The following is a 13110-nucleotide window of genomic DNA, read 5'->3' as shown; positions in this document are numbered from 1 at the left end:
AAAGACGTTCACCAAAGCACCCTTTCAACTTTGTGTTCAAATGTTAAATCCTTCCACTCCTTACCCTTCCCCATACAGGTACACCCTCCATCTTCCGCTGTCACACAATGTAACAAGCAGCGTTGGCATCCAGATGAAGATGATGAAGAGTTTACTGCTAATGAAGATGAAGGTCAGACCTCTTCTGTCATTTTTTTTTTTTTTAATAAGATTTATTTATATATGTAAGTACACTGTAGCTGTCTTCAGACACTCCAGAAGAGGGCGCCAGATCTTGTTACGGATGGTTGTGAGCCACCATGTGGTTCTTCTGTCATTTTTATTGTTGCTTTGTTTTCTTGAGACAGGGTCTATATTATGTGTCGATGACTGTCCTGGAACTCTTTTTTTTTTTTTTTTTTTTTTTGGTTTTTCGAGACAGGGTTTCTCTGTGTAGTCGTGGCTGTCCTGGAACTCACTCTGTAGCCCAGGCTGGCCTCGAACTCAGAAATCCACCTGCCTCTGCCTCCCGAGTGCTGGGATTAAAGGTGTACACCACCACGCCCGGCTTGTCCTGGAACTCTTATGTGGATCAGGCTAGCCTTGAATTTACAGAGATCATTTATGTCTGTTTCCCAAGTGCTGGGATTAAAGACATATGTCAGCAATGCCCTGTTTTTTCTTCCTTCCTCCCCCCCCTCTCATTTTTATTTTTATTTATTTTTTTTGTTTTGTTTTGTTTTTGTTTTTCGAGACAGCATTTCTCTGTGTAGTCCTGGCTGTCTTGGAACTCACTCTGTAGACCAGGGTGGCCCCGAACTCAGAAATCCACCTGCCTCTGCCTCCCAAGCGCTGGGATTAAAGGCGTGCGCCACCACTGCCTGGCCCTGCTCTCTCTCTTAATTAGATTTTGACATTTCAAAACATGTATAAAACAGATTTTGTGTTCTCTTACCTTCCACCTCTGTCAATCCCCCATCTTCCCTACAAATCCCTTTCCTACATTTGTTTTTATTTTGTTTTTCACTGAAATTTTAACCAGGACTATGTGTATGACCATTGTTTTGGAACCATCCTTTGTTGGGCTCACCAGTGGAAACTTCTCTTTTTGTAGCAGAGGATGAAGAGGACACTATAGCAGCTGAAGAGCAGTTGGAAGGGGAGGTGGACCATGCCATGGAACTGAGCGAGTTGGCTCGAGAAGGTGACATTTACCAGATATTTTACTGAAAATCTGCTTGGTGTCTCTACTGTGCAGAAAATGTTGGATAAATAGACAATAAATAATATTTTTATCTTCCTATCTTCAGTTATTGAGTATTATGTGCTTCTCATGAAACTCAAGTATGATAACAAAAGGATTTATAAATGAAAGGCACTTATAAGTAGAAAGAAAATGTTGTGATTATGATAGGAGTTTGAACTGAGATCTCAGTTGAAGGAATAGCCATTGTAGCAGGATATTAGTAACATTTGACCAAAAATTTTAAAGGGTGTTTAGGTGGCTCTGGAGACAACTGACAGCTCAGCATTGGTGCCTCCGGCATGGTTAGCATCTGGGGAGTGGGGATCCTGCGAACTGCGGCTTGAGCTCACACTGGTTAGAGAGCCTGGACATGGGCTCTGGTTCTGTCTAAGAAATTAATGGAGCCTTCAGAAACAGTGAGGAAACCTGAAGAAGATTGATAACTTCTGAGAGAAAACTAGAAAGCAACTGGCTGCCTTAAAGAAACACTATGGTGATGAGATCAGGCACCATGGAAAGGAGATTGAACATCTGCAGAACAGTGCAGCCTAAAAATAGAAAAGTCTAAAACCTGAAGATTAAATGCATATAGTTCCCCACTGAATGGCCCATAACATAGCCCACTTCTATAGATACATAGTTCTGAGTAATTAGTATTTGTTCTGTGTGCTGTTAACAGATAATAAATTACCAGCAGTGGGGGAAAAAAAAAGGTGGGGCGGGGGAGAGTTTACAGGGTAGGTACTGTCCTTCTCAGGAGAATGCTGCTGCACTTACTATGGTTGATGTCAGGATTGATTTTATTAGTGCTAAAGAAAAACCTTGTCTCTCTGGAGATCTGGGTAGCACTCACATGGCTGTTTCCCAGCCCGCTCAAAGGAACCAAATGTCACTCGTCTCTACCCTATCAGGTGAGCTGTCAATGGAGGAGCTACTGCAGCAATATGCAGGGGCCTATGCCTGTGATGCCTCTGCTCCAACCTCAGGGGATAGTGAAGATGAAGATGATGTTGAAGCCAATAGCTCTGATGGTGAACTAGAGGAAACAGTTGAAGAGGCAGCTCAAGAAGACAGTAGCGGTCAGTCGGGTAAATGCTTGCTTTGAAGGACAACTGGAAAGGGCTGGTGTTGGAGGAACAGCTTGCTAAGCTCTGGTCTTCTGATTTAGATTCTGCTGAGGAGTGTAGTGAGGATGAGGAAGATGAACATTCAGAGGAAGAAATGAGTGGGAGTTCTCAGTCGGAAGAATCAGAGTCTGATGAGTCGGAGGATGCTCAGTCACAGAGTCAAGCAGATGAAGAACAAGAAGATGAGGGAGATGATGATGATGTTGATGATGACGATGATGATGATTTTGGAGTAGAGTACTTGCTTGCCCGGGATGATGAAAGGAGTGAGGTTGATGGGGGCAGTGGACCTCCCACCCCCGGTCCTACGACCACTCTAGGACCGAAGAAAGAAATTACTGATATTGCTGCAGCAGCTGAAAGTCTCCAGCCCAAGGGTTATACTTTGGCTACTACCCAGGTACCTACAGATTCAACTTCCTCATATCTTGACTTATAGTTTCCTGATAGCAGGTGTTTCATTTCCACCATATGTGATAATCCCCTTTCTATTAGGTGAAGACACCTATTCCGTTACTCCTTCGGGGCCAGCTCCGAGAGTACCAACACATTGGCCTTGACTGGCTGGTGACTATGTATGAGAAGAAGCTGAATGGCATTCTTGCAGATGAGATGGGACTAGGAAAGACAATCCAGACCATCTCCTTGCTTGCTCACTTGGCCTGTGAGAAAGGTAGATTTCTTTTCTTCGGACCTCACAGCCATTTACTGCGGGGAGCTTGTTTACTGGTGATTTCACCTGCAGGAAAGTGAATTACTGGTTTATCTTAACTGCTGTCTTTGTAGCCTCATTGACTCTAATCAGTATCTACATAAAGAGGACAGCATAGGTGCTGAGATTTTAAGCATTATCAGAAAGATGCTAGTTAGGGTTGTTTAACCAGAGCTCCAAAGTGTAAACATAGTCTATGTGGTTTTTTTTGTTTGTTTGTTTGTTTGTTTGCTAAACAGGTAACTGGGGTCCCCATTTAATCATTGTTCCAACCAGCGTGATGTTGAACTGGGAGATGGAATTGAAACGTTGGTGCCCAAGTTTTAAAATCCTCACTTACTATGGAGCTCAGAAAGAGAGGAAGCTCAAGCGGCAGGTTTGACTTCCATGTGATCGATTCCCTTACTGATGTTTCCTTCAGTGTTTTAGATCCTTTCCTCTCATGAATACTTTGCCTCGTTTTCCTGTTACTCAGTTCTATTGCTGGTTCTGTTTTATTTCTTCCAGCCTGATTTCTGTCCTTGAGTGCCATGTCTTCCGGTTCCCTTTGTGTTTTTCTCTGTGTGTGTGTGTGTGTGTGTGTTTTCTTTTTTTAATCTCATCATAAGCTGTTTTCTCTTTGACCTCTTAGGGCTGGACCAAGCCCAATGCTTTCCATGTGTGTATCACATCTTACAAGCTGGTACTGCAAGATCACCAGGCTTTTCGTCGTAAGAACTGGCGGTATCTTATTCTGGATGAGGCTCAGAACATCAAGAATTTCAAGTCCCAACGATGGCAGTCACTGCTCAACTTTAACAGGTAAAGATGAATATAGGGATTCATGGGAGACTTGTCTTGGTATGAAGTTTTGGCTACCTGGGTCAGATATATTAAGGATGCTTACAAAGTTGAAATTTTACTGACTATGCTTATTCTAATTCCTTCTGTATTTACAGCCAGAGGCGCCTGCTCCTGACAGGAACTCCCTTGCAGAATAGCCTCATGGAGCTGTGGTCCTTGATGCATTTTTTGATGCCACATGTCTTCCAGTCTCACCGAGAATTCAAGGAGTGGTTCTCTAACCCTCTAACTGGCATGATTGAAGGAAGCCAAGAATATAATGAAGGTCTAGTCAAACGCCTCCACAAGGTAGGACCTGTATACAGTTCAGTAAAGTTAAAGCTAATGCCTAGTAAAGTTTTAGAGGGAGAAGTCAATATTAGGCTAAACTAAGTTGTCAAGCTGTAGTGTTGAAGAGAATAACCACTGTCAGGCTGAGCAGCGTTGCCTTAGTTATTCTTTGTTTTTCTGTAGTTGGGGATGTTTTCCCCTTATTTTTGTTGGGTCTTGATAATGTGCTATGATTTCACTTTATATGGACAAATTTATTTAGATTTTTATTTGTAGGTGTACAGTGTTTTCCTCTGCATATATTATGTGTATCACACACCATGCCTAGTGTTAAAGAAACTCAGAAAAGTGTAAATACTTGTGGAAATGGAATTGCAGATAGTTGTGAACCACCATGTAATGCTAGGAATTGAACCCAAATTCTCCATAAGAGCAATCCGTGCTCTCAACCACTGAACCATCTCTAGCCCTAATTTATTTAATATGGTTTGGTCATTATTATTTGTTTTGAAACAAGGTCTCTCCTTGTAGCTCTATCTGTCTCGGAACTCCATATGTAGACCAGGTATGCTGGCCTTGAGATTCCCCTGCCTCTGCCTTTTGAGTGGTGAGATTAAAGGCAAGTGCCACTATCCTTTTGTGCTCTGGAATTAAATCTAGGGCATTATTGCACATGCCAGCTAGACAAATAAGTACTCTATTACTGAGTTGTATCTCTTGGCTCTTTATTTTGTGGGGGTGTAGTGATTGTCTCTGGTCCTTCCAGTTTTTCTACAGCTAGGTTTCAACAATCTGAGACACACACATCCTCCCTTTCTTTTCTTTTGGTTTTTAGAGACAGGGTTTCTTTGTTTAGCACTGGCTCTACTGGAATTCATTTTCTAGACCAGTTTGGCCTTGAACTCTCAGAGATCTGCCTGCCTCTTCCACCCAAGATTAGGCTTATACCATAATGCCCTATGAAACCAGCAAATATTATCAATTACTTTTTTTAAAAAATTCTCTTAGTTGATACTGAAGAGTATGTCCTTTGAGATTTGGTTTTGAGCAGAGTCTCTCTACATAACTCTGGTTGTCCTGGAATTGAGAGATATATATCAGGCTGGTCTTGAACTCATAAACTTGCCTTTGTTCTTAGGAGATTTTTTTTGTTGTTGTTGCAGCAAATCTCCAACCCAAATAAGCCCAGGCAAAGACAACACAACTCAATTGATATAACTACAAGCTGCAAACCTAGACTGGATAGACCCACCATTACACTACCCTCTTTCCCCATCTCTGAGATTCCTTATAGCTTGTGCTTCTGCTCCACTTTCCTTCCACCTCCTCTTTCCCTCCCAGACTTTCTGCTCCACCTTCCCTTCTCCTGCCCAATCGCTGGATTTAGCCTTTTTTATTTCTCTTTACAAATTAAGGTGGGGAGAAGGTTCACTGGAAGTCACCTGAGTACTGACCCATTCCTTGTTCTCAGCCCCTCCCAGAAGAGTGAAAATAACATCAAAATACAAGCAGCCCCAGGACTATCACCAACGCCAACACCACCACCACCACCACCCCCTTTCTGGCCAAATAATACTTTCTTCCAGCCCACCTCCCTTTTTTAAAAAAGTATTGGCAATTGAGTCCAGGGCCTTTAGGCCCATGAGACAGTTCTCACGGTTTGGAGAGATGGCTCAGCGGTTAAGAAATGACTGCTCTTCTAAGAGATCCCGAGTTCAAATCCCAGCCACATGGTGGCTCACAACCATCTGTAAAGGAGGACTCTGGGGAGCATAGTGCCCACCCTCTTTTAGCACCCTAATCATTTGCCTTTAGGTTCTGCGACCTTTTTTGCTGCGCCGAGTTAAGGTGGATGTTGAGAAGCAGATGCCCAAAAAGTATGAGCATGTTATCCGGTGCCGACTTTCCAAACGGCAACGCTGTCTCTATGATGACTTCATGGCACAGACTACGTAAGAGAGGACTGAGGGTAGATCCTGGTACTCTGGGTTAGAACCTAGGTAGTTGTCAAATGTCTCTTATTTTTCCTTTGTCTTCAGAACTAAGGAGACACTAGCTACAGGCCATTTTATGAGTGTCATCAACATTCTGATGCAGTTGCGGAAAGTCTGCAATCATCCCAATCTATTTGACCCTCGACCTGTTACCTCTCCGTTCATCACGCCAGGCATCTGCTTTAGCACTGCCTCTCTGGTTCTAAGGGCCACTGAAGTTCATCCTCTCCAGGTATGTAGTTACCCCTAAGGTTAGTGGTTTTATTATACAAACTTTCTGTCTCCACTCTAAGGCCTGACCTTTTGTACATTAACTATTTCCCTATTTTATCAACTCAGTACTATTTTCATAGCTTTATTGTTCTTTAGTCATGTGACCCTTGGCCTAATTATTGGCCTAAGCTTCCTTGTCCATCAAAGCAGGAATTATAAAGCCTAGTTTGCAGTGTGCTTGAAATTGAAGTTAATACTTTTGAAAACAAAAGTCTGGCGTACCTATAATTATTTGGCAAATATTACTTATTCCTTTCCCACACTTACAGTGTATCCTCACTATATAGACCTCTCTGGCATCAAACTTAGAGGTTTCCCTGCCTCTGCCCTCCACTACTAAGATCAAGTGCATGCACCTCCAGGCCTGGCTCTTTCCCACCTTTTTTTTGTTTGTTTTTTGTTTTTTTCGAGACAGGATTTCTCTTTGTAGCCCTGGCTGTCCTGGAACTCACTCTGTAGACCAGGCTGGCCTCGAACTCAGAAATCCGCCTACCTCTGCCTCCGAAGTGCTGGGATTAAAGGTGTACACCACCACCGCCCAGCTTCTTTCCCACCTTTTAAGAAAGTATTTTACCTGTTTCAGAGTAGTTTCAAACAATTGTTCCAGCTGACTCCATCTTCTATGTGGATATCCCATTACTCCTGAATCCTCTAATTTTGTAATTGTGGTGAAATACATTCAACAAAATTATTATTTTAACCAATTTTAAGTCTACATTTTAGTGACCTCAAGGATATTTGTGGTGTATAGTCATCTCTACCATTCATCCTCAGAACTGCTTTTCTTTTTTTAAACTGAAACACTGTATTGTACATATTGAAAAACTGTTTGTTTGGTTTTCCCCTATCCCAATATCTACCATTCTACTCTGTTACTATTCTGAGTTTGTGATAAAATGGTATCATAAAGTGCCTCTCTATCAACGCAGTGGCGTATGTAAAAAGAAATCTACCCTCAACCAATTTTTAAGGTAATATAACATCTTAAAGAGAATGGTAGGCCTAAAGTACAGCCCGGGTAGAGTTCTTGCCTAGCATGCAAAAAAGCAGTGAGTTCAAGCTGCATTACTCTGTCAACTGAGCATAGTGGTCCATATTTGTGAGGTATGAAGGGAAAAGAGTTAAAAATTCAAGCTCATCCTCAACTATATAGTTCTAGTCTACTTCTGCAGTATCTGAGACTTTGATAACCCTGCTCCTAATATCAAAAAAAGTGAGGGTATTTTTTAGCTGGCCAGTGATGGAGGTGTACACCTTTAATGCCGGCAGAGGCAGAGGCAGATGGATCTCTGCCTTCAAGGCCAGTCTGGTCTACAGAGTGAGTTTCAGGACATCAGGGGCTACACACAGAAAACCTGTTTTGAAGAACAAAACAACAACAACAACAACAAAAGTGAGGGTATCCAGCATTTAGTGGCATTATATATAATAAGCTTCTTACATGTAGCAACTTTGGCAAATAAAAGATCTTGATCATTAAAATGCTGTGGTTAAAAAGTGTGTGGTGAAAGGGTCACTACAAAACAAAACACTTTGTTAATATGTATTTACATTCTCCAGTGTAAACTAGGTAGAGTCTAGCTAGGATTATAACTCCTTTATTCTTGAAGTATAGAAAAGGCCTGAGGTCTCATTTTCACATTCACAAATGGACTAGGAAATGTGGCAGGCTAACAATCAATCATCCATCAATCCATAGTTCAGAGTCAACCACTGAGGGAAAATAGCAGACTTACTTTCAGGACATCTATCAGAATCATGGAGCCATTTTTCTTTTCTTTTCTTTTTTTTTTTTAAATTTTTAATATTTTTTATTACATATTTTCCTCAATTACATTTCCAATGCTATCTCAAAAGTCCCCCATACCGCCCCCCACTTCCCTACCCACCCATTCCCATTCTTTTGGCCCTGGCATTCCCCTATATTGGGGCATATAAAGTTTGCAAGTCCAATGGGCCTCTCTTTCCAGTGATGGCCCACTAGGCCATCTTTCGATACATATGCGGCTAGAGACAAGAGCTCCGGGGTACTGGTTAGTTCATCATGTTGTTCCAACTATAGGGTTGCAGATCCCTTTAGCTCCTTGGGTACTTTCTCTAGCTTCTCCATTGGGAGCCCTGTGATACATCCAATAGCTGACTGTGAGCATCCACTCCTGTGTTTGCTAGGCCCCGGCATCGTCTCACAAGAGACAGCTATATTTGGGTCCTTTCAGCAAAATCTTGCTAGTGTATGCAATGGTGTGGAGCCATTTTTCAATGTAAACTTTGACAGTGGCTGAAGCTCTTGTTCCCATCATATATTTAAGAAGTGTCCTTGAGACTGACTAGTTAAGAAATCTGAAACTCTTACTGGCCCTCTCCCATAATCCTAGCAAAACAAAACCTGGGTTTCCCTTCATAGCTTAGAAGCTAGGATTGGCAGTATCTCAAGATGGGCCATTAATGTCCTTGCAGTGGGATTAAGTGCCTCTCACTGCGTGGCTGTTACAGCTCTATAGGATTCTTTTCCACACTAATCAGTTGTCCTGTTTATGGGAGGGCAACTGAGACTAGGACTCAGCCAGACCCACAGTTTTGTCCACTTCACTTGCTCACTTCTCTTCCAGAACATATGCTAGCCTTACTTTGACTTTGAAGAATTGGCTCACTGTGGGGGCTAGCAGCCTGGGAGTTTTTGTAGGGCTGGCCAGCAGGGTGGAAATCAAGGAATTCCAGGTGAGAGTTTTTGTTGGAGAAGCCAAAGCCAAACAGGGCTTCAAATGCTCTTCTCAGACAGATTTCTTAAGACTAAATAGAATTTCATTGTGTGGATAATGCCACATTTTATTTATTTATCTCTTAATGGACATCTGACTTGTTTCTAACTTTTAAGTGAATTAAATTTTCTTTTAATTTGTTTGAGACAGGGTGTGGCTGTGCACAGTTCATCCTTGAACCCAGGATCTTTCAGCCTTCTGAATGCTGGGGCTACAGGCCTTCATTACCGTACCCAGCCCACCTTTCAGCTTTTATGAATAATGCTGCCATACATGTACAGATAATCTGTTTGAGTCCCTGCTTCCTATTTTGAGTCTGTGCCCAGGGATGAAGTTGCTAGATCATGTGGTGATTCTGTTTCTAATGTTTGGAGGAGCTGCCTTATTTATCCCTAGCTGCTGCTGTATGTTTCACATTTAGTTTACATTTTTATCAGCAATGTTACAGGGGTCCTGTCACATCCTTTTCAAAGGTTTTTTTTTTTTTTTTTAAATAGTAGCCATTTTAATGTGTGAAGTGTTATTTTATTGTAGTTTTGATTTGCATTTCTTTAATAATTATCTTCAGCATTTCTTCATGTGCTTAGTGATCATTTATATGTCATTGGAAATGTATATATCCAAGACATTGCTGATTGGTTTTTTAAACCAGTTGTTCTGTCATTAAAGGTGGAATTTTTTTGTATACTTTGAAAATTAACCTCTTGTAGATATGTGATGTATAAATACTTTCTATGAGTTGCCTTTTTACTCTGTGTTCTTCTATGCATATCATTTAAATAGTTTAAATAGTTTAATGTCCACTTTGTCGATCTTTTTTGTTACTTTTACTTTTAATGTAACTTTCCAAAATGGTTCCATTGATACAGTGCTTTATGTTTCTTCTTGTGGCAGCAAATTGACATGGGTCGGTTTGATCTTATTGGCCTGGAGGGCCGAGTCTCTCGATATGAGGCTGACACATTTCTGCCCCGCCACCGTCTTTCCCGCCGCATACTGTTAGAGATAGCAACTGCACCTGATCCTCCACCTCGTCCCAAGCCAGTCAAGATGAAGGTCAACAGGTACATGCTTAAAGGCATAAGGGGATGTGCTTCTTGAAATAAATAGAGCAATTAGAATAGAGAGACTTGAAAGTTAGGTCAGTTTATGAAGCTTTCATCAGAGTGAGCTGCAGTACAGGGATTGAGGAAGCAGAATAACTGGAGAATTCTGGGAGGTACTCCTGTGTTGCTGGTGTTTTGTTCTCTCTTCTTGGTGCTCTCTGGTTATCTCTGATTCCCTGCCCCACTTTATCCTTAAGGTGGTGGCTTTTCTTTCTTCTTTTTTGCTTGTATAGATTTTCTGTCTTGTCTTAATTTTTTTTGTTATTTTAATCCTTTAACTTTTCCTCATAGGATGCTGCAGCCAGTGCCCAAGCAAGAAGGCCGTACAGTGGTGGTGGTGAACAGCCCACGGCCTCCCCTTGGCCCTGCCCCAGTCCGTCCCCCTCCAGGCCCTGAGGTCTCAGCCCAGCCCGCTCTTGGTCCAGTTCCTCCAGTGTTGCCAGCACCACTCATGATGTCGGCTTCACCTGCCGGAACACCAGTTGTTCCTGCATCTCGGCCACCTGGACCTGTTCTCTTGTCTCCCTTGCAGCCAAATACTGGTCCTCTCCCCCAGGGTGAGTTAAAAAGAAACCAAGAATAATGAGATTACTTTTGGATATGAAACAGTGACATTGACTAGTTCAAGGTTAGGGAGCATAGTGTTAAATAGGCTAGAAGGAATGGTAATATGGAGACTTTTCAGCCCAGCTAAGGTGTTTGTCAAGATGTATCTGACAGATGTTTGTATCTGCAGTGTTGCCATCCCCCGTGGGAGTAATGAGTGGGACCTCACGGCCTCCCACACCAACTCTGTCACTGAAGCCAGCCCCACCTGCCCCAGTTCGGCTGAGCCCAGCTCCACCTCCAGGTTCCTCCAGCCTCTTGAAGCCCCTCACAGTGCCACCAGGCTACACTTTATCTCCTGTTGCTGCTACCACCACCTCCTCCACCATAGCAACTGTCACCACTACAGCAGTGCCAGCTCCAAATTCTACACCACAACGCCTCATCTTATCTCCTGAAATGCAGGCTCGTCTGCCTTGTAAGTTATCAGGGCTATGTGATGAGGGTCTTCATGCTAGAGAGCTGTAGGAAAAGAAGAACAGGAGAACATAAAGATTTAGACAACTAATTCACATTAGGTATTTTGCTCAATAATTGTAAACCATAATTAAGAGACATGAAGGAATTCATAGTTTATCCTGGGGGGAAATGGCCCATGGATGAGTAGATAGTGGTAAGGTCATCAAGGTAATACTGGGGGGCGATGCTGACTCTGCGGTAAGTTACTCATCCAGTGTGTGTAAGACCAGAGGGAGAGGGTGAAGAGATGGATGGTACAGAGCAAGGAGTAGTGCTTACCTGTTTGGTGGCTGGCCATTAGTGAATATAAAAGAGATGACAGACAAATGGCATTGGCCACAAAGCTCTCAGTGGCGGTTTACTTTGTTAAACATGACAAATCATGAGAAAGATTTAGATTCAGAAGTACTTTGTGGGGGTCTGAGATGTGGTTATATAAGGCTTTTATAAGGCTTTCTCTGTTTGTAGCTGGAGAAGTGGTCAGCATTGGACAGTTGGCTTCCTTGGCACAACGTCCAGTGACTAGTGCTGGGGGAAGCAAACCTCTCACCTTCCAAATCCAGGGCAACAAACTGACTTTGACTGGTGCCCAGGTGCGCCAGCTTGCTGTGGGGCAGCCCCGCCCGCTGCAAAGTAGGTAAAACCCACCCCCTGTCCTGCCTTTTTCCTCCTTAATCTGTCTTTGTTTGTGTGACTCTTTTTAGCTGTCAGCCTTAATGTTTCTTAGCTTTGGTGGGTAGGGCCAAAGGGTATGGTTGGAAGGGGTCTTTGCTAAAAATGGGAAGATGATTTCTAGAGCTGTTACTTCCTGCCTATTCTCTCTCTTGCTCTTGCCTCTGCCCTCAGGCTGATAGGTACTTGTTTCTCTCCCCCCTCCTCCCCTGCCCACCTCTCTTCTTCTTTTCTTTTCTCTTCTCTTCTCTCTCTTCTCTTCTCTTCTCTTCTCTCTCTCTTCCCTTAACCCAGGGAATGTGGTGCACCTGGTGTCAGCAGGGGGGCAGCACCACCTCATCAGCCAGCCTGCCCATGTGGCCCTCGTCCAGGCCGTGGCCCCGACCCCTGGCCCCACCCCTGTCTCTGTGCTGCCTTCGACCCCCAGCACCACCCCTGCCCCTACTGGCCTCAGCCTTCCGCTTGCTGCTAACCAGGGTGAGGCTCTTGGCCTTTGTATTTACTCAGCCCTTACTTGTTGGCCTTGGTCCTTTCAGGCATGCCCTGGGCCTACTATGTGTCTAGCCTTCCCTCAATGTTGTTTCTCTTGACAGTATCTCTAGTATCTGTCTGCCTCTTTTCCTTTCCCCTGGACTTCTTCCATCCTTTGGGTCTCTTGTTTCTTTTCTACCTTCCTCTCAATGTAGCTTCCTCTTGCAGTGCCACCATCCATGGTGAACAATACAGGCGTGGTGAAGATTGTAGTGAGACAGGCCCCTCGGGATGGATTGACTCCTGTTCCACCATTGGCACCAGCACCCCGGCCTTCAAGTTCTGGGCTTCCAGCTGTGTTGACATCACGCCCTACGTTAACCCCTAGCCGTCTATCCTCACCTACTCTGGGTACTACTCGTACCCCCATACCCACGCCCACTCTGGTGAGGCCCCTCCTCAAGCTGGTCCACAGTCCTTCGCCTGAAGTCAGTGGTGAGTTCATAACGGCTGAGGCCAGAAATTTTTATCAGACATAAATGAGACATTGGTAGTCCTTAAGTTTTCTTAGTTACAGTGGATTCCTTTGTTAG

General features: G+C 43.4%; 1 protein-coding gene across 5 annotated transcripts in view; it reads left to right on the top strand.

Moving 5' to 3' along the window:
* The window catches only part of Srcap (Snf2 related CREBBP activator protein), a 46964-nt gene that overhangs the window by 15395 nt on the left and 18459 nt on the right, over nucleotides 1–13110 (top strand). For 2 of the 5 annotated variants that reach the window (XM_021169182.3, XM_085841297.1), the window contains 16 exons: nucleotides 79–172; nucleotides 1094–1183; nucleotides 2137–2313; nucleotides 2394–2752; nucleotides 2848–3025; nucleotides 3304–3440; nucleotides 3696–3865; nucleotides 4003–4195; nucleotides 5993–6129; nucleotides 6217–6403; nucleotides 10098–10267; nucleotides 10601–10866; nucleotides 11046–11333; nucleotides 11843–12007; nucleotides 12341–12523; nucleotides 12746–13012. In XM_021169182.3, the coding sequence (XP_021024841.1) occupies nucleotides 79–172; nucleotides 1094–1183; nucleotides 2137–2313; nucleotides 2394–2752; nucleotides 2848–3025; nucleotides 3304–3440; nucleotides 3696–3865; nucleotides 4003–4195; nucleotides 5993–6129; nucleotides 6217–6403; nucleotides 10098–10267; nucleotides 10601–10866; nucleotides 11046–11333; nucleotides 11843–12007; nucleotides 12341–12523; nucleotides 12746–13012 (3061 nt within the window). The remainder of the gene's footprint in view (nucleotides 1–78; nucleotides 173–1093; nucleotides 1184–2136; nucleotides 2314–2393; nucleotides 2753–2847; nucleotides 3026–3303; nucleotides 3441–3695; nucleotides 3866–4002; nucleotides 4196–5992; nucleotides 6130–6216; nucleotides 6404–10097; nucleotides 10268–10600; nucleotides 10867–11045; nucleotides 11334–11842; nucleotides 12008–12340; nucleotides 12524–12745; nucleotides 13013–13110) is intronic. The other 3 variants (XM_085841294.1, XM_085841295.1, XM_085841296.1) reach the window with 3 other exon arrangements.

The sequence above is a fragment of the Mus caroli genome, unplaced genomic scaffold (genome assembly GCF_978045245.1).
Source record: "Mus caroli unplaced genomic scaffold, Mus_caroli_1 scaffold_8, whole genome shotgun sequence".
In the NCBI taxonomy this organism is placed as follows: domain Eukaryota; kingdom Metazoa; phylum Chordata; class Mammalia; order Rodentia; family Muridae; genus Mus; species Mus caroli.
This window is presented reverse-complemented; position numbering and strand designations above follow the sequence as displayed.